General features: G+C 35.1%; 1 protein-coding gene across 6 annotated transcripts in view; it reads right to left on the minus strand.

The window, feature by feature from the left end:
• LOC119076005 (dystrophin, isoforms A/C/F/G/H) overlaps nt 1–26,396 on the minus strand; it is a 339,975-nt gene that overhangs the window by 28,531 nt on the left and 285,048 nt on the right. For all 6 annotated transcript variants that reach the window (XM_037182582.1, XM_037182583.1, XM_037182580.1 and 3 more), the window contains 2 exons: nt 17,289–17,412; nt 16,826–16,980 (listed from right to left, as the gene is read on the minus strand). In XM_037182582.1, coding sequence (XP_037038477.1) covers nt 16,826–16,980; nt 17,289–17,412 — 279 coding nt within the window. The remainder of the gene's footprint in view (nt 1–16,825; nt 16,981–17,288; nt 17,413–26,396) is intronic.

The raw sequence follows: 26,396 nt of genomic DNA on the forward strand, positions 1-26,396 counted from the left end.
TGTTTGAAATGCATTCCAGAAATTCAGCTTTGTATATTGGTTATTGTAATGCAATAAATTTCCGTATTTCTCTGAATACAAAATGGAATGTAAACTGATTCAATTGGTTTGGCATTCATGTTATCTGGTGAAACATTCTTTTCTCGAATATTTTCAGTTCACATGACATTCTAGTCAAAATATCCGATAAAGAGGAATGTAATCAAATTAGACGAGCTGTCAAGCTGCATTAAGTGTATTAATATCATAACGTTAAACGTAAAATGATTTTTTTTTAAAATAAAAAGCGAGATAAGAATCCTACACCCGGCCGAGATAAACAGTTGAAAAAACTCTGTTTTCCTCGGAACTACTTAATTAAATAATTATAAAAGGTTTTGTAGAACAGACTGGCGAACAAACTCTGCAGTGCACACACACAGCATATAACATTGCTTCACACGATATCACATTTTAATTAAATGTCCAATTTACTTAAAGCAATAAAACCGTTCTAATACTCTCCCAACGGAACGTTTCAATTCATTTAAACAGAAGATATCGACATTCTTAATCCAATTTCAATGCATTTCCTGTTTTTACAAAACTTAATTTCGTTATTTATATGAAAACAAAACAAAAACAAGAGAAGAAGAAGAAGAAAAAAAAAACAAATTTTTTTATTGAAGAGACGACGACGAATGAAAAATATAAAAATCGGCTCAAATCCGCCCACTGTTTTGTTGTGTGTTGTACATGCAACACACAATTTAATTCAATAAACACGGCGTTAACCTCACTCACGTTTTTTACATTATCGCACGGCAAGACCCGCGCAATATACAACAACGAAATTCGAACAGGGAAAAATAAAACACACGGCGAACACAGGTCTCTATATATCCACAATTGCGTCTTCACGCGACGAAATTTAAAATTAAACTAAAAAGAAGCGAAATGAGAAATGTAAATACACCACACATATGATGGTTATATGAGCCGCCATAGACATCGACGTTAAAAATGTTTTTTTACTTTTTATTTTCTTTTTAGTTTAGTTTTTTTGTGTGTTATAAACACCAACAGTTGTCGGAGCATATAACTATAACTCTAGCATTTTGTACGAATAATTCTGTTTAGATTTCTGATTCAGTTTCTGCCGCGGTCTCTGCTGCTATTATAATTAAAAACCGGGCGAACTGAGAAAATGCACATGAAAATGAAAAACTATTTATCATAACGTATAATACTTGGAATGTACTCGCTGGTACATAAAGGGCATCCATATGATGTATGAAACAACAAAAATGTTTGAAATAACATGAACAAAAATATTAAGCAAAGCGAAAAAAAATGCGAAAACAAAACAAAAAATCAGCAAATTTATGTAGTCCCGTATGTATTTTCGCTATGAGACTTTCGACCAGAGCGCCTGTTACAGGAGATATGAGTATAGCATATAGATATGACCGAAACGTATACGGTTTCAGTTTTATATAAATGGTTTATGAGCGGGCGATATGTTTAGTTCTATTTTGCTTCAACTAATTTCGAAAATAATAAATCGCTTTTCCAAGTGAGCCTAGGGAAAATCGAAAAACAAAAAAAAAATGATTTTTTTGGGGAATGATAAGCAATTGTGATTTTGGTTGACTGTTTTCGATAAAAAAAATGCATAGGACCCTCAGGTTCTTGCAGAAATTGTCAGCTATGAGTGGTCATAATCTCATAATATTTGCAGTTCCGCTGAATTAATTAATTACATGATCTATGAACTTTAATCAGATACTCAGCGAAATTACATTGAAAACGGTATGAACAAATGCAATATTTAGACAAGCCCTTCCTGTTATAACAGACCTGTAACCCGCAAGTACATAAATGTACGATACAAATTAGCAGAAGATTACATTCTCTATTGTGCTCAGTAATTTTTCTCTGGTCATTTTAGTGTAGTGGAGGCATGCTGTGCCCAGCAAATAACCTTTTAAACAAAATTCTTTTGTTCCATGAGTCATCGTTATTGGCCGAATATCGGTAAAGAACACGATACACAAGGACAAGCTACTCAATTTTTTGCTTCAATAAATTTACAAACCTTGACACCAGGCAGTGCCTACACATTGATGTAGCTGTAGCCAAAGCCACCAGTAGCCTCTGGTTATTTGAAAGAAAAACTCAGATTCGACATTAATTCACACATTTACCATTGACTCATGGTGTAGGTTTATAAAATGTATTTATGCAACAAGTTGCGAAAAGAGATTGTTTTCGTCACTAGATGTGATACTATCAAACGTGCGAACCGATTCGATTGTGTCTAAATTCTCAAAACTATGTCCATTTTCCAGCAGACATTCGGCATGGATGCATACTTTCTCGTTGTGATTTTTTCATTTATTTCATCAGTTATCTGACAATTTCGATAAATTTGATTCATTAATGACCTATTTATTCCGAATTTTAACAATCTATTAACCCACCTCGTTACCACTAGTTACTTTTCGTCACTAGTGTCAAAAAGTAGTTTACTTTTCGCGCCGTTACAGAAATAACTAATTTCAATATGCAATACGTAATATGCTGAGTATAGCACCGCATTTCTACGAATTATTATAGAACTGAAACTCTAATAAAATACTTGAAACTCAATACGGCGAAGAAGGCACTTTGTGTAGTGATGAAAATTGCTTAATCTAAAAAACGGTCTGCTGGATAAGATCAAACGAACTGCTGTTGATCGTGGTGATGATGACTCAAAACTTGGCGCCTAATGTACAAAAATGTACTAAGCCGCGAATGCCTTAAAACAATCACAAAACGAATAATTTATCGGATTTATTTCTTCGAATAGTTTCGCGATCTTGCGAACCGCACCAACCAATTAACATTATGCACGACTGAATTACAATTTTGTTTTCGTTCTTCTAACATATATCTCATCTATTTCGATCCTTTTTGAAAGACAGTTTGAAATTAATGTTTTTTTGCTGTTGTTATTTTAATAAAAAAGATCCAGCAGAAAAAAAACCCGAGATGGTTTTCGTAGAGTTATTATAAAATGTCTTGCAGGTCTATTTTCGATATAAAATATCTCTTTCCACACATAATCCTTATAATGACAAAATGTGTGTGCCGTCCCTAGCTGTTACCCGCTGAAGAAAACAGAAAAAAAAGAATTTATGGCATGGAGGCAGAGTCATTGTAATAATAATTATTATTGTTTTTATTGCAATAAGAACAGCATTTTCATTACGAAAACCGATTGGAGTTCAAACAATAAACCATGGAAACGAGAAGAACAAAACCAGAACGACATTTATTATTGTAAGCTGCGGTAAATGTTGTGTGCTAGATTGTGTGCAGCCGCAGTTAGAGTTCATAAAAACAAAAAAAAAATTGTAGCAAAGCAAACATTCGAAATGCATTAAATTTGTTATTTTTTTATGGCTTTTATCTTGAAATAGTTTCGGTTATTTGGTGTTTGTTTTCTTAGGTTTTTCGAGTAAAACTTAAAGAAGAAAAACTTTCGTTGATTGTATGGTGATTAAAGAATACAATGTAGGTCACAAAATTACACCATCATAATGGTCATTTGGTAATTTTCGGTGTGCTTTGCGAAAAACATTTTTTTCCCGCTCAAATTTTAAAAAAATTACTCTGAAAATCGACAATGTTTAATTTGTCCCCAATACGTTTTGTTGATTTACTGACAATTGTTTTTCATGTTTTTATTATTCCACAAAAAACAATTTTCGCAACTGCACACGTAAACACTCGCTTCGCTCTTTTTCGAATTCACTATTTTGAATTCTTTGAAAATGAAAATATTTCGGTGGGCTTGGGTTTTTGCGGCATATTTACAGCAAAAATGAGATTAGTCAAATGAAATTTTTACAAAAAATGTTTGGATGCACGTCCTGCCATTGAAACCGCAGAGCAGTCAAGCTATCATTTTATTGGTACCAGTCTCCTGACATGTATGAGTGTGTGTATTCGGCCACCTTGTGTTCTTCCTTTTATTAAAAAAAAACTTTATCAATGAAATAACACTTGGTGTCCGAAATACATACCTGGTGTACACCGACCCTAAAAACAATTTCTCAGACTTTCTAATTTTCCCGTTTAAGAAGCGATTTTCTCAATCGAAAGTCTAGTCTAATAAGTTAGTGAGTCCATGCGTACCACCCGAATTTACATTTACAATTTACATAAATTGAGTTTATGATCGGTTCCACGACGTCTGTTTTATTGAGGAAGGAACGCAATCTCGAGACAATGAGAATTTACGATGATACGAAAAACAAATTGAAGCGAAATTGTTTTTCGCTACTCGCAATGTAAGAGAATATAAATCGTTGAGAATTATGAACATCAGACAATGGACCCCCACACTCAAAAAATATGCCGGAGATATCGCATTTCGTCGTTTATTTAATCAAGATCACTTTCATGATATATCTTGCACAATTTTGCGCTTGAATTATACCATTACAATTGTTGTTTCATACGGAACGTAATAATTCATTCAATGATTCGTCGTAGACAGGTTATTTATCGTGTTCTTCTAATTTTTAGAAAAGTGACACAACCCGGTCAGATCGTTGTGGATCAACGCTATCAAGTTTTTAATAAATGTTCCAAATTTTCGTAAAGTTAGTATCTTACATATGTTTCAGGAGATCTCTAACACGGAAAGCCAAGAAATTCTTTCTTCTCATACGCAGTCTTATGAGTCAATTAAAATTCAATTCAATTGGCGCAATAAAAATGCCATGAACAACAAAAAACAAACTCGCGAAAAAACACATGTTCCTTATGTGTGACATCGCAATAAAAAGATTGCAGAATGTCACCGCATAAATCCAGCAAGAAGTTAATTGGATGTCGTTTGCAAATAATAAAAAAGATACGAAAAGTCGTTCAATATGCGTGACACACACTCAATTCTTTTATGAAAATGACTGATTAAAATTCACAGCATTTAGCCATGTCTCGTTGTTATTTGCTAACTTGACGAATCAATGCATTCGCGTGAATTCAATCGAAATGAACAAATCAAAATCAGTTGTGAAGACGAGAAAAGTGTGGTGTTGAACGAAGAACTTGGTGTTTTTACATTCCATTAGTAAAGATGGAATTGAAGATGGCATGGAATTGAAATAGTTAGATCGACCTTGAATGGGCACGGCTATTCTTATATACTAACTAAGCCTGAAACAGACTAGGATAATCGATGAATTATTGCTTTGACTAATGAGATTCTTATATGTCATTAAGGATGTATCGCACACATTGTATGCACGATAAATGTCGCTTAATTTTCGCTGATCACGTTGACAGAATTATCTCAACAAAAGATATTCATCGCATCGTCATCACTGATCGACTGAGAAAACGACAAAATACACGACAGACCGATCTTGTAAATTTGTGAGTTCGGCTCCTTTAAAAAACCATTCAAAATACTTGGGTCTTTAGGTCAGATTTCTACTATTATACTACACCACACCACATCATCCAAGTTTCTAATTCAAAATCAAATTTAAAAGTTTGTTCGCATTCATGTCTGAGACCCTCATACAATATACAATGTCGTTACGGACTTAGATGAATTATGGAATTGAATTCCACATTTGAATGAATTATTTTTGTGTGTTGCAGAACTTTACGTGGACAAAAGACGACATTCCCATAAATTATAATGAACACAAAACATACGAACATATTTATAATAAATAACAGTGACGGGTATCTTTCGCGCTCGGGGTCACATATCCCCACACTGCTCAGAGATTTCTGAAAACCCAAACTTATCAAATTAACCTATCACAGGCAGGAAAATTATCGAGTCGGTTACTTATTTTGATGTAACCTATTTGTAACCTTTCACAAATCAGATTGTCAGATCTTTTTCTAAGGGATCTACTACTTCATTGAGGTGTTTTTATGGCGTGATATTGAATGATGACGTCGGCGGCGGCGGCTTTGATCTAAGGAATTTTCAATGTAATAATTCTAAATCTATTACTTCGATTTTGGAACATGTTTTTGCTGTTATAAATAAAGGAAAATCTATTACTTCAATTGTTTTAACATACATTTTTCTGTATAAGATTGCACTAGCCCAGAGTTTGTCTATTATTTTTGTCATCGCTGACGATAACAGATGACATAGCCGTCTACTTTCTCCCACTAACAAATTTCACCATAGATACCGCACTGAACGTTAGACAAATTCTTACAAAATTATTTTGTTGTAGGACAGTATGAATTTTGACCCAACTTTTATTCGAAAAAATAAAATCTTTTATTTATTACAATAATCCTCTAAGCGCGCATGTAATGCAAGTCGTATGAGAACGGCACTTTTTTATTAATCTCTAAAATACAAAATGTATAACCAATATCAAATATCACCCAACAGCAAGAATGTAGCGCACAGAGGTCACACAACAGATAAATAATAGGAACAATTACTTCAACATTCAATAAAAGATTTATTAGAGTTATAACCTCAGCTTATACATATCACTATAATATCTAATCATAATCGTAAAACGATTGAACGATTGAATTTAGAGAAGAAAAAAAAATTTTTTTTGAAGATTGCCGGCGCCTGTATTATTAATAATTCTTTTAAATGGTATGCACTAAAGCATATCTTTTACATACATAGTGAAAGTCATGCATTTCTGATTTAACTTTAGCATTGCTAATAGATTTAAGAACACTGTGTGTATGACTGGTTTTTACTACGACGGACGGTATATATACATAATATGACGGTATGCTGGCTGGATTGTTGAATGTTGATACACATATTAATAATAGAGTGTCTGCTATTACAAAGACTTATTCATTGTAATTATCAATGATATTAATGTGTCTCTATGTTGCAGACTTTGGTAGGTATATATGACGTGCCAACCGTACATTGATTTATATATCCAATCCAATGCTAAATGCAATTCTTTATAAACAAACACACATCGAATAAACAAAAACCGATTGATATTCATGGCACATTTGGTTGTAATATATGTGGATGACTCAAAGAGACATGAAGAATTTATTGATTGTACTTATTAGTTCCAAAATGGCATGGCGAAAAAAAAACAACAACCGACGAGCATTCCTTTTCACTCTTCCATTCCAACCAACTCTCTTCCCCCTCTTTCCATTCCAATTTGTTTTTTTCTTCTTCTTTCTAGCGCCGTTATATACACGATGTAAATGCGGCAATTAATTGATATCAATTTGTCAAACATCAATTTCATTCTCCTCACTTCATAATATAATATTGAATTTCCGACCATCTTCCGTTTCAGTGCTATAAGTGCCTCTGGTTTGTGTGTGTCTCCGTCTGTATTTATAGTTATTGTGACGTAATTTTAATAATATTATATTTGATCATTCAACTCTTTCCACCCGAAATGCACATATACCAACCGGTAATGTATCGTTCAATGTTCCTATTCATATTGTATATAATACACAAACCGCACTCATCTACACTCTATTCATAAACATTATAAGATTTCCAGACAGATTAGTCACTAAATATGTACAAAATATATATAATACTTCTGTGCTGCTGCTGCTGCCGGTGTTCCTCTTCACATACATTTATATCATATATGGAAGTTACACACAACACCGTGTTTCCATCCCAATAGAGTTATTGTGGTAAATTATGAATTGAAAGATTAATTTTCTCGTTTTTTTTTCGAACACAAAATATCCACCTTCTATACGATGGAGCTGTGGTTGTGCCAGGGTCGTAGCTGCGCCGAATGAATTGAGGGTGGGAAGAAGGGTGAGAGTGCCAACGGATTTTTTTCTCTGTCTGTGATCGAAACAGATGAAACCTCACATTTACAAGTGTGAACATGTGAAGTCTGACTTGTACTAATATTATGTTGGTTAAAACTCAGCTTTAGTGGTAGCCCACCACATTCCCGCATGTGATAGCATGTTTGATGATGAAATGGTTTGGAAGTTTATTTTCATACGAAAATGAACTAACATTTCGTTTATGATTCGCTGGAGATGTACATGTACAAATGTATGACTCACTTCCTAGAGGTTTGTCATTTTCTTGCCACTGTCATGTCGCCGTGGCCCGATAAGAAAGTGGTATTTTTGAACAGCATTTAATGCAAAACGTCGAAAGATGTACTTAATACTTCTCACAGATCGAAACAGTGGCAAAAACCAATCGCTATTTCATTTCGCTGCCTATCTTTCCTTGATTTTCCTCAATTTTGAAAATTTTCTGGATTTTCTCGATTTTCCAAAATTTTCTAAGATTCCACAAAATCAAGAACGTTTTCAGAAATTTGTAAAATTTTCTCGAATCTTCTTGATTTTCATCAATTTTCGAAATTTTCTTGGTTTTATAGACGCATCTTCAGGATAAGCGAAAATGAAATTGAAGAGCTCAAGCACTAAATTGGGATTTCAATGTATCATCTGTACTGTCGAAACCTTTTCAATTTAGTCTCACCATCAGTAAAAGCTACGAGGAACTACGTTTCGGAATTGATCCGTTAAGTTGATTACAAAATTATTAATTTTCTTCGTTCGCAACGACTACGAGAGATATATCATAAACAAACCCAATCGTAACTACGGATCTGAGCAGCAGCAAGTGTATAACCTTCTTATGATGCGAACTGGTATGGATTTATTCGAATTATGTGGTTTTATTTTCCTCCAAAACGTTTTGCTAATAATAATTGTGAATGAATTACGTATTTCGGTAAATGTTATCCGAAAATGGAAATATTTTTTTTCTCATATTTGATTTGCATTGGAGCCAATCGTATTTTTATCCTTCTTTGTATGTACAGAGAGACTCGAAGCAGTGTGTATCATTTTGTGTGTAGATAGATTCAGCATTTAATCGCTCGGGTAAGGGTTAAGTCTGGAATTATAATTATTATTGTTCGTTTTCATGCCAAAGGATTATTAAATTGAACAGATACAGATGGGATTCGGATATATTATATTTATTCAAAGAATAGTGGTGTATGGCGTATATATAACGGAATATATGGGATCCCGATTATGTGTGGCAAATCGGTAGGGAGTAACAGAGACAGACGATAAATCTCGGCACATTATTTTGAATTAAATATGTGGAAACGTTGTGCAGGAATTATTATGCTGTGTTAAATGAGATAAGAGACTGTAACAAAACTGATTTGGGAGTTAATTAAAAAGTTTAATCGTGACTGTCTGCCTGCCGACGCTCAGAAGGATATGTGATCGTTCTTTTGTGTTCCAATTTTTTTCCGTTTTAGTGAAAATCAAGGAGGGATATTTTCGAAAACAATGCTGGAGCACAACAGAAACGATACAACGTTGCTTAGTGACACGCTTCAACGGTTTATTTTAATGATGATTCTTAAGAATATGTGTGTGAGTTTTGTAACTGCAAATCGATTTAAATTTAAAATATTTGTAAATTGTCAGAAATGGCTTCGCTCAGACCTTTCTCTTTAGAAGCATCTTCATTGACATGCTCCTTACATAGAGTACAGATAACTTCAGAAAACGGAGAATTTATCTTTCACCTATGTCTGTTTTCTCCTTTTCACTTGTGCAACGAAATAGCGTATGGAAGTATGAGAGGAAAACTCGATGCTTGCCCTCATATGTCAATAGTCTACTATTCAGTCACCAAAACAAACAACAAATGTTACTAAACTAAGTAGAATTGTAAAGTATGTACAAAGGGCAGAATATTATCGCAGACAAAGGACAGAATAATATACTCGGATTTATAGGTAGCAAATGGTAGCAAATGGTAGCTATACCAGCGCGCAGTTCAACACCATCATACCACCCATTAAGGCCCGTCATTGGGAAATGACAGGACAGTTTCCCGAAAATGTATGGAAAATTTTATCACAAAAATTCACCAAAAAAATTCAAAGAAACTCACCTCTTATGCTTTCCATTGTATTCGGGCATAGTCTCTTTAGGTCGCCAAGGCATATTTGAACACTAAACACTTTTTACTCGATGCAAAAACAAAGTTCTTTTTTTGTTTTGCGCGACAAAAACACAGAAAATATTTCGACACAACTGTGACACTCCGCTACTATAAGTACTAGAATCAATGTTTGCTGTGTTCACTTCGGCGGTAAAATATTTTCATTCAAAAAAGTGTCGGACATTTAAAAACAATCATCAAACGGTTGACAAAGGGTAGCGTATACATTTAATAATGCTCATCGACCATTTTTTAAAGTTTTACGAGAGCTCAGCGGACATTCTCTCAACGATGGGAGAGCATTTATTAAAAATTTAGCCTCTCGTAAGACTGCGCTGAGCGTAAATAAATGTTTGTTCCTCTTTAGTAAGCTAAGAAGACTTCGCGAAGTCTAATTATGCCACCTCTTTGAATAAAAATATCGGCTGAGTTCTAATAATTCTTCGCCGAGCTTTAACAAACCTCCGCTGAGCTCTAATAATTCTCCGCTAGGCTTCAGGAAGTGTCCGTTAGGCCTAAGCAAGTTGCAGGAAGGCTTAATGGAGCGAATCCGACACTCAGCGGAGATCTGCCAAAGCTAAGTGGAGTCTTATTAAATCATAGCAACAATTATTAGGTATCCGCTGATGCTTATTGAGTGTTCGCTTAGCTTCATTGCCTTACTACAACGTGCTAAGGTCTGACGGACTCTTACTGAAGCCTAGCGAAGAATTATTAGAACTCATTAGAGGTTTGTCAAAGCTCAGCGGAGAATTATTAGAGCTCAGCGGGGGTTTGTTAAAGCTCGGCGAAGAAGTGAACACAGCAAACATTCATTCTAGTCCTTATAATAGCGGAGTGTCACAGTTGTGTCGAAATATTTTCTGTGTTTTATCGCGACAAAACAAAAAACAAAATTTTGTTTTTGCATCGAGTAAAAAGTGTTTTAGTGTTTAAATATGCCTTGGGGACATAAAGAGACGGTGCACGAATACAATGGAAAGCATCATGGGTGAGTTTCTTTGAATTTTTTCGGTGAATTTTTGTGATAAAATTTTCCATACATTTTCGGGAAACTGTCCTGTCATTTCCCAATGACGGGCCTTAAGAATCAAAAAACAAGTAGATGAATGTAGGAACATATAACGATACCGGAGAAAATGCTCGATGATAATCTGTTATCGAAAACGGTTTCAGAAATAGACGATGAGTTCTTGCTGTTGTTCTATTATAGCAAAATGTGTGGTTTATCTGATGAAGTAAAAGATTTTTTATGAAGTTCAATATGAAACTCTCAACTAATGAAGTAACAGATTTAATGATTAAACCGCGATGTTCCTACGACAGGTAACTTAAAGAAATAGAATTTGCGAGGCAAACATTTTCTCAATAACTGAAAAAATTGTCAAGAGATTACCGACTACTAACGCTTAAATCAGATAAATATTTTTTCAATTTCTGTACCAAAATGTACAAACTAGAATTTTTTCGTTGAAATAGAACGGCTGAGGCTGATTGACTGTTTATAATAATGAAAGTAGCAGACCGAAAAACTTGCTTGTTTTATTTCAATGTTTATCAATTCTCCTTGAAAATATAAGAAACAAAATGCACACTGCAATGTGACTGTGTACACATTCAGAAAAATGCAAACGTGTCATTGTACAATGTTTCACACTTAGTTTTGCAAATACCTCAGCCATGTAGAAACACTATAAGACAACGAAAAATACGAACGAGAATCCATCAAGACTTGTCACTTATAAATAACACTTTTTAATGCATTCTAAGCATTAAAAAAAATCTTTCTTGCATTCAACTTCAACTATATATCGAAAAGCATATCTCTTGAGCATTTTATATTCATTTTTATCCAACAGAAAAAAAAGCAACACAATTGACTTGCAATTTAAATAAATGGCAAAGGTTATGATGAACGTATATAATACATGTTTAGTGTATTAGAGTGCCACAGCCATAGACATCAGTAAAGAAAATTTTATCCGACGAACATTGATAGAGTATGAGATAACAACGACTGGTGTCCATAAATAAATCCAGTTGCAAGAGTAAAACGGACACAGAAGTAATAACTCAGACATTGTTGACAAAGTAACGATCGAGGAGAGGTCAACCATTTTGATGAAGCAAAACCCCTACGGAAAATCACTAAAAAACACCGAAACTATTCGTCCTCACGTTCATACAAAATTCAAACGTCATTTCCACAATATTTTGTCTAGTCGCTACCATCCCCTAAAAGTTGAGATCATAGTACCGATACCCGTTAGTGTCTGAAGCAATCTACAGATAAATATGAGGTTGACGGTTTCGTTTAACATTCATGAACTGAACTGAATTTTTATCAAATTTTTTATGCAAGAAACGGGAACGTAATTCTATTGATTTAAGATTGGAGTTAAGAAGTGTCGTTGTACCGTTGTACATCGTAGACAGATTGACGATTTCAGATTTCAGTATTATATTGTGCATTGAAGTCGGAGTTAATGGAATGAATTGATTGGAAAATTGAAGTAATCAGAAAATTTTATCGGTTACTTTAGATTACGGACTGCTAAACTATAATGGGCAACTATTATGGGCGTGATTACGCTTAAAAATTCGCTTGAATCCGTAGTAATCCCAGGCTATTTATCAAATTCATTCACGCTCATTCTGTTAACCCATTAAAATTACACTTTCCCTGAAACCATAAAAAACGGCACAAAGGAAGACAACGAAGAAAAAAAAAAAACATTTCCACGGAAAACCAAACGCTTTTCTCCTCCATAAAATTTAATTATATTCCAACGCTGGCTGGGTATAATGTACTACATAACAAGTTGTTTTTCTTTCTTATCTCATATTTAAACAAATGACGGTGAATTTATTTGTGTAATCCCTTAGCAAACCGCATTCCTGTTCGTGCGGTCTACTAAATATTTTCCTCTTCCTCTGTGCCAGGCATTAGTGAGAGCAAACCCGTTTTTATTTCGTACAGAAACCGTGTGTATATGCCAATGCCATACATATACCGTACATATAACACACAATTTTTGACTCTATAATTTGTGATATACTCCGACAGCACTTTAAACGTTGCGATTCCGTGTGTATGCTTGCTTACCGATAAAAGCCACTTCAGAGCAAATTTTTTCCTGCCCTTTTTTGCTCATGTCTTTCCTGAACAAATAAAATTAAATTGCACTTCCCATATTCCATCCAATTTTCTACATCAACGAAGGTCTATACCCAGCTCTTTAACAGAAGAAACCCATACACAATATCAACACAAGCAACTTAAAATGGTAAATAGATGGACTTTGCATTTATTTGTTTGGTTGCATTCATGTTTACCCTATACTTTTTCTCTCGGTAATTAAATTTTCTTAATTAAGAAAAAATTGTTTTTGAAGACTAACGACCGAAATGAGCGTATAGTTTGGTTCACCGTTCGGAACCGGTGGAATATGAGAAGAAAAATTACAAACACAAAAAAGCATCTACCGGAAAAAATAGATGTAATTAAGTGCGCAACGTATTACGTATTGCTGGTAATTAATATTCATACTAATTTGGTAATTTTTCTGTTGTAGCCTCTGCCGCTCTCCCTCACATCGTGATATTTCGCTACTCTGTTGTATGTTTTATTATTATCCGAGGGATTATGGGGATTTTCACTGGAGCAGATGATTTATTAGAATTGGTATGGTATGGTATGGCTTTCGAGTTGTGCATTTTGATTAAAATCAGAGCGCTCTGGTTTTTCATTTTAATGTTAATTGCAAAGAAGTAAATTATCCTTTTTTTTTTGTCTGACACGAAAACTAACGTTTTGCGAATGCCTTACCTATTTTGAAATTATTTCGTGAAAAGAGTTATTGTCTAGGGACTAATGATAGTGATGGAAATCCTGCGTTGCTAGTTTTTCATTTTTATTGCGGATATTTCATGTGTAAGATGTTCATTTACCGCTGTTGCGGTCTAATTATTTTTAATTTTCCCGGGAATATTACAGTTTCACAGATGAATTGTTTCTGGATGTCTGTATTTCTTCTCACATGCAACGTTTTTCACCGGACCATTTGATAACTTAGTATTTTACGTGTTATACACTGAGCGAAATTTCCTTCGTGCTATGCGTATATCATTCGTGCCCCCTGTTAAAAAGTGTGGTAAGGTAGTTATACAGCCGGCTCGAATATAATACGTGCGAGAAGTATTTCTCTTCCACAAAGATTTAAAAATATGAATTTTACTGAATTCATCTACGGTAGACACCATATTAGCAGCTTATAGTAGTTATTATGTATTTTAGCAGCTATAAATTAAGATTGGCTCACCTAGTTTGTGTATATTACGTAGGTGGAAGCACGGGGTTTCAGGGGGTTTCGAACATTTAGTTTTTTCATGTTGCAGATAGTGTCAAATTCTGTCCAAGATGTGACATATTTGCAAGGTATTGGCCTTTTTCACAAAGTATAATCAGCGTAACCTTCGTAAAAAGAATCTTGAATCTGACAAGAGCACGTGTGCCAACGTGTAAAAAACAAATGTTCAAAACCCCCTGCTGAACCGTGGCGATCCTCTTGTCAAACGGACAGTACATAAACAAATTCCATCATTTATTGGCAACAAATATCTCAAATTAAAAATTGACTTCTTTGGGAATTGAACCGGGGACCTCTGGATCATGAGCCAACGATCTTTCTAATGTTGCAGTACAGTAGTGTTGGTTGACATTTCTTCTTGTTGAAGCGTACTTTAAATGCCATATACGTGTGTGGCGTATAAGTTATGCATAGAACGTTATAAAGTATCGCACATAAATAATTATATGTCGTTTTTTAACATAATTGAATTTAAGTCAACTTGATAGCAAGATAGTTAGATTATCAAAATGCTTATAATCAATTTCAGATAATTCCAACTTAAACAACTTTCTGATATGATTACGAAATAAAACTACTTCACAAAAAATGAAATTATTTTGTCGAGATTTCTCTAATTTACTAAAAAACAATTTTGTAGTTGATCTTCTTCGTGTTAAGAAACATAAATAAATCTGATCCAAATTCAATGCTTAAGACCAACATCCACTATATACGTTAAACATACGTTATGTGCGTTTAATTTCCGTCCCACCCGTAAGTTATTCACATTCCACGTACATCACTACAATACGTAGCACATGAATGTTCAAATCTGACAATCGAAATACGTAACTACGTTGTCAACGTGTCCCACGTATAGAAAACATTGTCCATGTATCATATATGTCAATGATGTATATCATACCGTTTCGACGAATTTTACACATACGCGGAGTCTGAAGTTTCTTTTTCTGGGTGTATGAGTGGAAAGCCGTACACGTTACAGTTCAAGCACTTCTTCCGAAACCATCAATAAATAGATATTTGCAGGTTTGTGGATGGAAAACCATTCTTTTCATCGAATTTTATAAACTTAAGACTGCCTTAACATGTAAAACCCATTACAAAACTCGGCTTCGCCTCGGATCAGCTAAATAACCACGAGAACTGGTCTTTTCAACGTTAGTGTTGAAAAGTCGAGTGAATTTAGTTGGTTCGATGCGAAGTCGAGGTCACTAAAATCACACGTAAACGTGACTTTTCATTTTAAATCCGAGTTAGGTACACACGACCTTCCAAAAAAGAAATCACTTATAACTCTAGGGTTGTAATATAAGATTATACACCTTTTGCCAAAATTGTTATCGAGACGTGTGGGCATTGCTGGTCGAGCCGAAGGCGAGAACCGTAATGACTGCGCGTCAAGCCAACAATTTTGGCAAGAGGTGCATACACTTTTTTATCTGCCGAGAACATATATACCGATAAACAAAAATGCTTTAGGGAAATTCTGTTTCATCATTTTCTGAAGAATCTTGAAAATGTATGGGAAATGTCGCTTTATTTACAGGTCGACTATGGGGAAGGATCTAGTTGAAGACTGTGCAAGGGGTTTAGAACTCATTTTAGGTCCTAACCCTCGGATCAGAAGTCATTTTTTGGGTAGCCTTCAGAAAAACTTTGTTTTTGTTAAGGAGCACCGTGAGTAAACAAGCGTCGAACGTCAGGGCCTAAAAGATTAAAATTTATTTCCTCTAGGGATTACTCATTTGGAGATAAGTTCAAGTAATCCCTGAAGGGATTAAATTTTAATTCTAGAAAAGATTCGGTCGCATACTGTTAATCCCAAAAAGATTTAGATCTAGGTCCATGTTTTTATCTGTGTTGAAATGAGACTAGAGTTTAACGCTGGATGATATTAGCCATATAGTAAGATGAAGTTTAAAACAAATGACGTAAATGATTTTGTATTTAGTATACTAGGCGTTGCTATAATCAATTGAAGTAAAAGACCTAATGGATATATCTAAATACGCTTTTCCATGTAATAGGCTGATGTATGTACAATAAGACATGAATTCAGCTAAAGCGATTTCTCATTTTTTGTTGGTTGGTTAGCCTTTCCATTTCGAACAATTTCTTTCGAGTAGGTTAGAACACTTTCTGCTCGGTGGTGCTATCGATAGTTTTACATAAAATCACAGTTCAGTCATTCAAATGTTTTTGCAACATTGAATGCAACACCCTTTTCCGATAAATCGAAAACAGAGTGAATTTTTTTCCCCCCAAATTGGTTTTTTGTTTCAACCATCCATTAACACTAACGATGAAATACGGCTGAATCATTCCTCAAGCGGAAAATTCCATTTTACAAAATCGAGTTTCGCTTAAAATTATCAGTGTGGTGAAACGAGCAAAATAACAAACCAACGAAAATCGAATAACAAAACAAAACCGGAAAAAAAAATCGACTGAATGAATTTTCACTTACCGTCATATATTCATCCAAACGATGTTTCCAGTGGTCCGATCGATCAATCAAATTATTCCATTGTTCTGACAGTTTACCAACTTCTCGTAAAATACTACGTGTCAGTTCACGGTTTTGTTCTTCGGCTGATAAATATCGTGAATCACCTTCCAGAGCTACGGAACACAATAAACCAAAGTCACCATAAAGCAATAAAATTGTGTAACATGGTTGGGAAGAGAGGTGAAAATGAAATTTCATAATTAATCAGGTCTTTTAATTACCAATTCCCGTAACAGGTTAACGGTGTGGGGTTTTTTCCGTATATAAAAACAAACTAAAAACACAGAAATAGCAACAACCATCGCCATATCACCCAAATTCAATTTTCTTGTATAATTATATGCCCTCTAGAGGATAACCGAGTTCGTACTTTTTTTCTGTCTCTCCGTCTAAACTTTCAATTTCAACAGAATAAATTTACCTTCGGAATCGCTGGCATCAGATACAGGTGGTTCACTGGCAACATATTGTCGACCGCTTAAGAGATTACTTTCAACGACAGGTCGTTTGTCCTCTAATTGACGACGGAACGCTTTGTGATCGTCCTGGAAAGAAAAATAGAAGAAAAAGTTTTTTAAAAAAAAGGAAAAAAAAGAAAAATTTTGTTTGCAATAGAAAATGGATTTTCCTTGAAGTGATGGCATGAAGTGTGGCATTTTGCATAGTTTAACACATCGCTATAGAGGATTTCGAAATAAATTATTTTCGTTGATTCAACATATTTTCAAGATTTTGTGAACGAAAATGCGGAATGTTTTGTTACGACAGTGAAGACATTAAACAAAATAACCATTTTCAGTATACACACACCCCGGAGTTACCCTGCATATCTATGCATAGGCAAAACACCATTTGGCATTTCAACGAGAGTTGTTTTAATTGCAAAACATTTTCGAGGCAGAGTATTTTCGTCATTTCGGTGTATCATCCTCACTGAGCAATGTTATTATTGCGGAAATATTTTGAATTTTGGAAATTTCATTGGTTTTTATGTCCTAGAATGCACGGAACAGTGAAACGAAAAGCTTAGACCGTGAACATTTTGGCGATTTATTACGACATTTTATTGAACTTTCACAACAAATGTTTTGCTTTTACTGAATAGCTAAAATAGCTGCAATACATCACAATAGAAAATGGTTGTAATGTCGAGTTTTCAGTTCACATCTTGTACACATATATATCGGCGTACATATACACATTCTTGTATCGTAAGATTTCAACTATTTCCCAGCAAATTCGTTTGTTTTGGCAAGTGAGTATTTTCTTGTGAAATCAAAGTGATGACAAAGGTGACGACTTGCTAGGTACCAAGTGAAAACTCGACCTGCTTGAACGTAGAGTTATCAAATGCAATTTTTTTAGTCTTGAAAGTTTTGAATTCTTTCATTTACCCAAGATTTTACATGAGAATACTTCGCAGACCACCATTAATTCACATTTGATGGGGCCGTATCGCAAAAAAAACGCCGGTAACTTCAACTGCATTTCAATTCGAATTTTCGACTGAACTGATATTTTGTATACAAATTACAATACAGTTCAGCGGATCTCTTGCGATAACATCTTCATATAAAACCTTGGCGATAACGACCCCACACTGATAAAAAAGATTTTGGCGGTGTACTTCGGATATGTATGATATACTTCTGTTATGCATAGTATGCGTCGGGTATGTATGGCAAACCTGTCGTATGTAAGTTTACGTACGATATGTGTGCCAATGTCACACTGTGCCATACATCTCACGCGTGTAGTCGACGTAGGACATGTGTAAAATTTTGGTATGTGTAACTTCATCGCAAAATTACCTCATACGCCCAACACGTTTGAGAAAAGCACACGTTTAGGATGTTTGTATACGCATGGTAAGTATGATGTCAAAAGATCGTACTTGTTGTGCGTTAACATTCGTACACTGTGCATTTTATATTAATAGCAACTATGTCAAGTCCTTTACGTACATGAGATGAATTCAGTCATTTAAATTTCAAAACGTTTTATTCCCTGAGTTCCAATCTCATACTGTTGAAATATCGAAATATTACGCAAAAAGAAGAAGAAGGAATTACGATTACGATTCTCGATATTAGGTCGTTGTCATATACCATAGTTCTAATTAGAATAAAAAAAAATATTTTCAAAGTTTCATATGTGTGTCATGTAAGTAAACGTATAGCATGTATAAGTACTTTGTGTGCAAACGTGCTCCACGTTTACCTACTTCTACCAACGCTTCACAATACAACTATCAATGTAGTATGTCTTGATTGCAACATTGGTTGAAGCGCCGCTTTGAGATCAAGAGGTTCAAACCCAGCACCAAACATGGAGAAAATTTTTATCTAAGAAAAAGTTACCATATAAATGAATAAAAACACGAAAAATAAAAAAATTAAAATTCAAAAGAACGAAATTTGACGAAATAATGTACATCAAAATTTCATTTTATTTCGGATACCAGAGCAAACGTACTGGACGTTTACTGACGCAGTGCACGTGTACTAAACGTTCCCGAAGTTCGATCCAAAAATAGCTGTCTGCCAGCCAATTTACACGTCCACTACGTACAGTACACGTCCAGCGCGTTAACTTTTCTATCAGTGCAGTGTTATGCGTAACCTCCTCATATAAATCCGTTATATTTAACAACTGAAGGTGATTTAGATGCGCTAAAACAAATTTTCGAGAAAAGTATATGAACACTGAAGGAAAACCCTCAGCGAATCAGAGAAAATACGGAACCCTAATGTTGTTGCACCTGCTAAGTTTGTATGGAATCGCATTCACCTCACCACTAGCTGTAACCTTATGCAAACGAATTCAATACCCTGGAACATTACGAAAGAAAATTCACCTGAAAATAGGGATTCGAGTGCAGCGAGTTCAATTCGGTATTGAATAGCATTACATTTACTATTGAAATTGTAAGTCGAACATCGAACCAAATATCACGCGTTTGCCTCAAATTCACCCGAAACCAGAGAATTTTTTGTGATCCACTGAAGGTTTTCATTCAGTGTTTGAATTCTTTGCAGTTTTCATGCCGCCAGCTGTTGAACATTTTTAATAAAGTTTTGGGTGGGCGATTCGCACAAAGAATGGTATGCTAAACATTGTCACAAAATGGGGCAGCGAATTGACCCTAAGTCCAGTCAATGAAGAATTTTCAGAAACACCGAGTAAAGGCATGAAAAATGCAAAGCCGGAGGACATGAGAAAACGAGAGATCTCTCGTTTTGTTTCGATATCGCATTTTTGTTGCGAACGAAATGTTTCTACATCAATCTATCCATGATGATGTCCTATAACAGCAATTGGAGCATGTAATAATATTAAAAGTGTTTCGCTTCTTTTTTTACTTTCTTCATTTCATCGTCATAAATCACTTGCTATAACCCATAAAAGTTGTACACCCTACACCACCAGCACCAGTAGTGCTGTAATATTGTAGAGACAGCATATTCATTAAATGTATAGCTAGATATGATGTATAATCCGTTCGTATATAGTGTGCAGCATTTCTTAATCCAAAATGTACTCGCAGTCCTACCCTATACTCAATAGATTATTTAATACGAATTTTTTTTTTTTTATCTACGCCGGTCGGTTATAGAAAACATACACTGAATAAATGCCTATAAAAATGCTGGTCTTTACGACGTACGGCTACAATTTCGCACATAAAAACTGGATCATAACTCTTTTATGATAGAAATGCTCTGTTCAGAAACCGAACTGAAACCTCACTGCTGGTGTGTGATATATTTTGTCTTAGATGTTCTTCCCAATATTATATTGTACAACATGAACACAATTCCGTAAATGGCCAATAGAAGAAGACAATTAAGTAGATATTGTGGTGGGCTGTATTACAGATATTGTTTAATGTTGTATTGTAGGAAAGGATATTAATATATTTGATTAAGTTGGCCCGTTCGGGTGGTGATTAACAATCTACTGTGATGGTGGCGAAAATAGCATGTTAAATAAATTAACGGATTGGAACATGATGGCAATCGTTAAACGATTATTATTCATGATTGATCCGTTCAATTAATAAAAAAATGCGGAAGAAATGCCACGGGAGTTTCCCCTAATAATCAATGCAGATTTTCTGTCATTTTATTCGTGCCAGGAATTAGGGAACTAAATTTGAATTAAAATTTAGAAATGCAGTTTGTTGAAGCGCAGAAGGAAATTTATTCCACGACCATGCTTGGACAAGGAGTTCGTATGGGGCTCTCACGCAAAGCACCTGAACGACTTCTTGCTAAGAACTATGATTAAGGCCTGAGACTGGGAAACAAGAGATTTTAGTGATCAGTTAATAATTATGCCATGCGTGACTATTTGTGTCTATTTCTATTACGTTTTCACATCTCACATAACTTGCATCTCAACCCTTTGGATCTTGGTTTCTGCTTCTCCCTAAACTTCGAATATAATCTGGTCTAATGGGATAAGGTCGCAGCTATCTGCCACGTTTTCAACCGACTTGGGACTTCCCTTCTTCTTTCATTTTTTTATTGATGTTTCACACAGTTTATCTCCAAGCATAACAAACCAACCCTCAGCACAATCTTTACACGAAAACGACTCACCGAATCATTATTTGACTCTTGATGTGTATTCACAAACACAAAGATTTTTACACTCGCCAAACCATGAAAACACGCGTCAAAAGTTATCGGAAACCACACTTTTTTAGTTCTCTATCAGCAGACCTTGCAAACAGGTCTAGGGATCCAGGCGATGTTTTACTTGATGGTGGAGTTTGTTCATGTTATTTGTCAAAGAGAGAAATTTGATACGAAGGAGGAGCTTACTCTCCGTATCAACGAGTAGTGTAATACACATCGAACGATCAACTCGTTCGGCTTTATATCGCGTATTTTCGGTTTCGTTTTTATTCTCATTCTTCTTCTATACATTCAAGTTCAACCTTGAACGGTGTGTATTATATTTGTTTTTGTTTGTGTATTTCATGGTGTGACGAGTGTAAAATTGTGTGCATCACAGGATTGACACCACTCAATAACAGTATATGTGTGAATTCGTATACAACTACGTATACTGTAATTTCGTGGTTTCAATCCAAGTGATGCAAATAACTATGAATTTTGTAATGTTCGAGTCATGTTATTTTCCATCTGGTTTTAATTTGCAACTAGCGTGATACAATTAAAATGAAACAACAAATATCCACGAAGTGATAATCATTTTCAACTTTATCTATCGAAACCAGTATGACTGATTTGCCACATCGGTAACGTGCAAGCTTCGAACGCGGATGGTCGTGGGTTCGATGCTCATTGGTGCCACTCAAAATTTTTATTTCAAATTCACATTTTAATGCATATGTACAACTTATAATCAACAATCATCGGGTGACTGGTTGGCTCAGTGACAACATCGGCCAAGATATAATCTGTTGACTTAGGGGCAAACAAAACGTAGCGTAAAATGCATTGAAAAAATGCGGTCACCTTTTTGCTAGTGTTCGAATTCTGGTCAGGGGCAGACAATTTTTATTTTTTTCCGGGTTTTTATTTATAACCAAAGTTTCAACAAGTGACTTGAAGATATTTTTTGGCTTTTTGGATGAATAAGACAGAAATTCGCTAATTTCTAAAGCAACGTGTGTTTAAAGATGTTCAGTCTTCATGTTATCGGGTATCGCACTGATTAATGGCAATTTTAAGAATGAACGTTGCACAACAAAAAATTAAGAGCAGGACTAAGAATAATTTGTATGCAAGGTGAAACATTCGGAAGTCTGGGGCTACAAAGTCGTGGACGGTGGATCCCTTAATGTGGAAGGGTTTTTATGGGGTACCAAATTTTAGCCCCGTACGAAGTACAAAGGGGCTTATAGGATTACGATGCCGTGTGTAATTGATGGAATTCGAAGCAGACGGTAAGGGCAAAGTGTTTGCCTATGTTCATAGATGACGAATCTGCAATAAAAATTTTGTCTGTCCGTCTGTCACGTCGATATCTTGAGTAAATCAAATCCGATTTCAAAAAATTTTCGATAGTGGAAGATAGTCGAAATAGTGAGGCTAAGTTCGAAGATGGGCATATTCGGGTCGGCCCTTCGTGAGTTAGGGCCACCTAAGTGATTTAAGGTCTTTTGGTGATATTTATGGCAAAATAAACGATGGAAATGTAAATGACACGGCAAATGATAGGCATTGTCAATACCAATCCAGGAAAAAAAAAGTTTTTTAAAATCGGGTGAGTGGACCGTGAGTTAGGGCCTTAGAAGTGAAATGCTACTAGGGCCCTATGTGTATTTTACATAGAACTCGAGTAAATTTCATTCATTTTTCGTAATTTTTGTTTGATTTGGAAGGTAATCGAATGCCGAATAGAATGTTGTTGAAAAAAAATTAAATTTGGGTCCTTGGACTAAGGCCACTACTAAGGCCCTATGTGTATTTTACATAGAACTCGAGTAAATTTCATTCGTTTTTCGTAATTTTTGTTTGATTTGGAAGGTAATCGAATGCCGAATAGAATGTAGTTGAAAAAAAATTTAAATTTGGGTCCTCGGACTGAGGCCGATACTAGGCCCTTCAAAAAAATAAAATTTTGGGGCGATTTGAAATTTTTGTTTCATTTGAAAGGAACGTCGTACGGGGCTTCGTAATTGCGCTATGCGCAATTTGTAAGATGCACACATTACATAATAATTTTACTTTAACTACATTAACCGGCGCAATAGGCTTACGGTCAAAATAGGGTGACAGACGCACTAGGGTCACGTACGCAATAGATATACGGGTTTGTACGGGGCTCAGTCGCAGCAAACGCTCCGACTGTTCTGATGACTCGTCTTTTTTCGAATGTGTCATGGTGTTCATGACCTAGTGACCACAAATAAGGAATACATCTCACTGTAACCACCATTACAGGTACGCAGACCATTAATACCACCCGAACTCGACGCTTTAAAAAAAGAGATGGAAAAGCGTGAAAAATGACTGCGTATACATTGTCTGTGTAAATCGTCACCATGTCCGATAAATTGTACACACCCCAATTGTACACCGTTTTCATCCCTATTATTTTATCAATTTTCCCGTTCATTGTTTTTGATGTCGTTGTTATGACCATAAAAAAGTCTTCATCTCTCTCTGCCATCATTAGTGCACAAATAAAAGCAATCATTTTCGCACCATTATTTTTCCAAAACATTATGAACAAACAACACATGTAGCAAAGAATGTAATCATTGTTTAACATAACATGAACGCGTGCTACGAGAGAAAAAAAAACATAAATAACAAACATGAAGAAAATGTAAAAAAAAGTTGGAGGAAAAAAAGGAAATTCTTTTTCAGAAAGATGCAACGAAGTATCAAAAATTGAAGAAGCTTGAACAAACCGAAGTGTATGGGTATGTCTGCTGAAGAAAGATAACAATGCGCAGTTCTATTACTTAAATGATGCATTGTGGTTGTACAAAGATATAATCATCAACTAAACCACCCGTTACAAAGTGAAAGACGAAAAAACATTCTCATTTTTCGACGATATTTTTGTACTTACTGGAATTGAACTATGTCTGGGCGAACAGTAAAAAAAAAGCTAATGTTTGAAGAACCTCACATCATATACACCTAGCATTTAGTTCGGGGGTGCCATCAGTGTCAGGAAAGATCATACACACATATACACCACCATCCAAAGTTTACAACGTCACGTTGTATTTTTTGCCATCGATAAAATTCAAGAAAAAGATCCAGAATCATGACAATGAACAGAGGGATGTAATACGTGTGCACAAGTACACACACATATATATAGTTACATAACAACCACGGCGATAATGTAATACGTTATGTCGCTCATTCACGATATTTATTGTGATTGAAGATAAACACATTTTACTTTTATTATGAACATTGGTGCTACATTTTGTGGATGTTTAGACGTTGATGGTGATGTTTAATAAGGTTTTATTTATGTGGCTGTGTGTTTTGTACGTATAGTCTTTCGATGGATCACCGGAAGGTGTGTATATACATATGGGATTTCGATTAATATATTGGTATGTCGTAAAAATGAATTGAAACGAGCTGAGAATAAAACAACAAAACATTAGATGACCAATCCAGTGGTCAACAGTCGAAACGTTCGAACGAACGTTTTATGGGAATGTAAACGTTCAACATTAATTTGACCATTTGGAGAGTTCTTGATTGTAAACCTATCATTTTTCAACGATTTTTTATGATTGTAAATTTATTGATTTGATTTTGATTAAAACGGCTGGATATTGTTCCCTGAGTAAGTTAGGAAAGTCAACCAACTCATCAACTCATCTCTGTACAAATGTAATTTAAAAACTCTGCCCACCTGGCATTATGCGAATAATATCTTCAATACAATGACAGGCAATAGATTGGAAAGATTAGGCACGTCCTTGCTTTTATGATGATTAACATTTCTTGATTTGATCTTCCCGGTTTTTTTTATTGTTCATTTATCCATGTTTAACTATCCATTAGTCCATACTACCCATGCTAATCCTGGTATGTCGATTTCTTTTTATTTCTACATCTGTTGTTTGTAACGTGATGGTGTTTTCATCCGTGTCTTTTCCTACAAAACTGTTATAAGATTGAAATCTCAAAATAATGAATTTATATCAGCGATGAGATTCGTGAAAGGAAAATAAAGTCTTGTTTACAAGTGGAACTACTACTTTTGCACGGAACTCTCAACTAGGAAATCATTTTTTTATTAACCTTTTTAAAGCGACATCGCCCTATAATCATTAAATCTGTCACGGCTACCTAGTGCCTAACACAGAATCTTTTACTTCATTAGTGTTAACGTGTTGTTTACAATATAACTAGCCTGATCTCATCGCTTATTTCTATCATCACTAGTCGTTTCTAAAAAGGTAATGTGTGTTGAATGTATTGAAACCGGTGTGAATAATGAAACCTATGAAGAAGAAGAAGAAGAAAACATTTATAGCTAGTTCTGGTTGTGAAACGAAACTTTGGCGCATACGTCATTAAGTCACTTGTTGAAACTTTGGTTATACAGAAATCGCAGATTAGATAGCAAGAAATGCATGTGTTTCGTTGTTTTTTTAAGTTCCAACAGTTCCACACTTCTATCAATATATTGCACACACACACTATGTGCACATTACGCTAGTTGTCTCACTCAACGTGTGCGCGTATAAGCGGCAAATCCGAGCATATCCCGAATAATACTAACATATATGAAATGTGTGGAACGTGTGGATGTGGAACTAAGAAAAACAGAGAGTCGCATGAATATTTCTAACTATTCTGAGCTGGCTGTACATAAAAACTCGGAAAATGAAAAAATAAAAATTGTCTGCCCCTGACCAGAATTCGAACACTAGCAAAAAGGTGACCGCATTTTTTCAATGCATTTTACGCTACGTTTTGTTTGCCCCTAGTCAACAGATTATATCTTGGCCGATGTTGTCACTGAGCCAACCAGTCACCCGATGATTGTTGATTATAAGTTGTACATA

This window comes from Bradysia coprophila, unplaced genomic scaffold, assembly GCF_014529535.1.
Source record: "Bradysia coprophila strain Holo2 unplaced genomic scaffold, BU_Bcop_v1 contig_232, whole genome shotgun sequence".
In the NCBI taxonomy this organism is placed as follows: Eukaryota; Metazoa; Arthropoda; class Insecta; order Diptera; family Sciaridae; genus Bradysia; species Bradysia coprophila.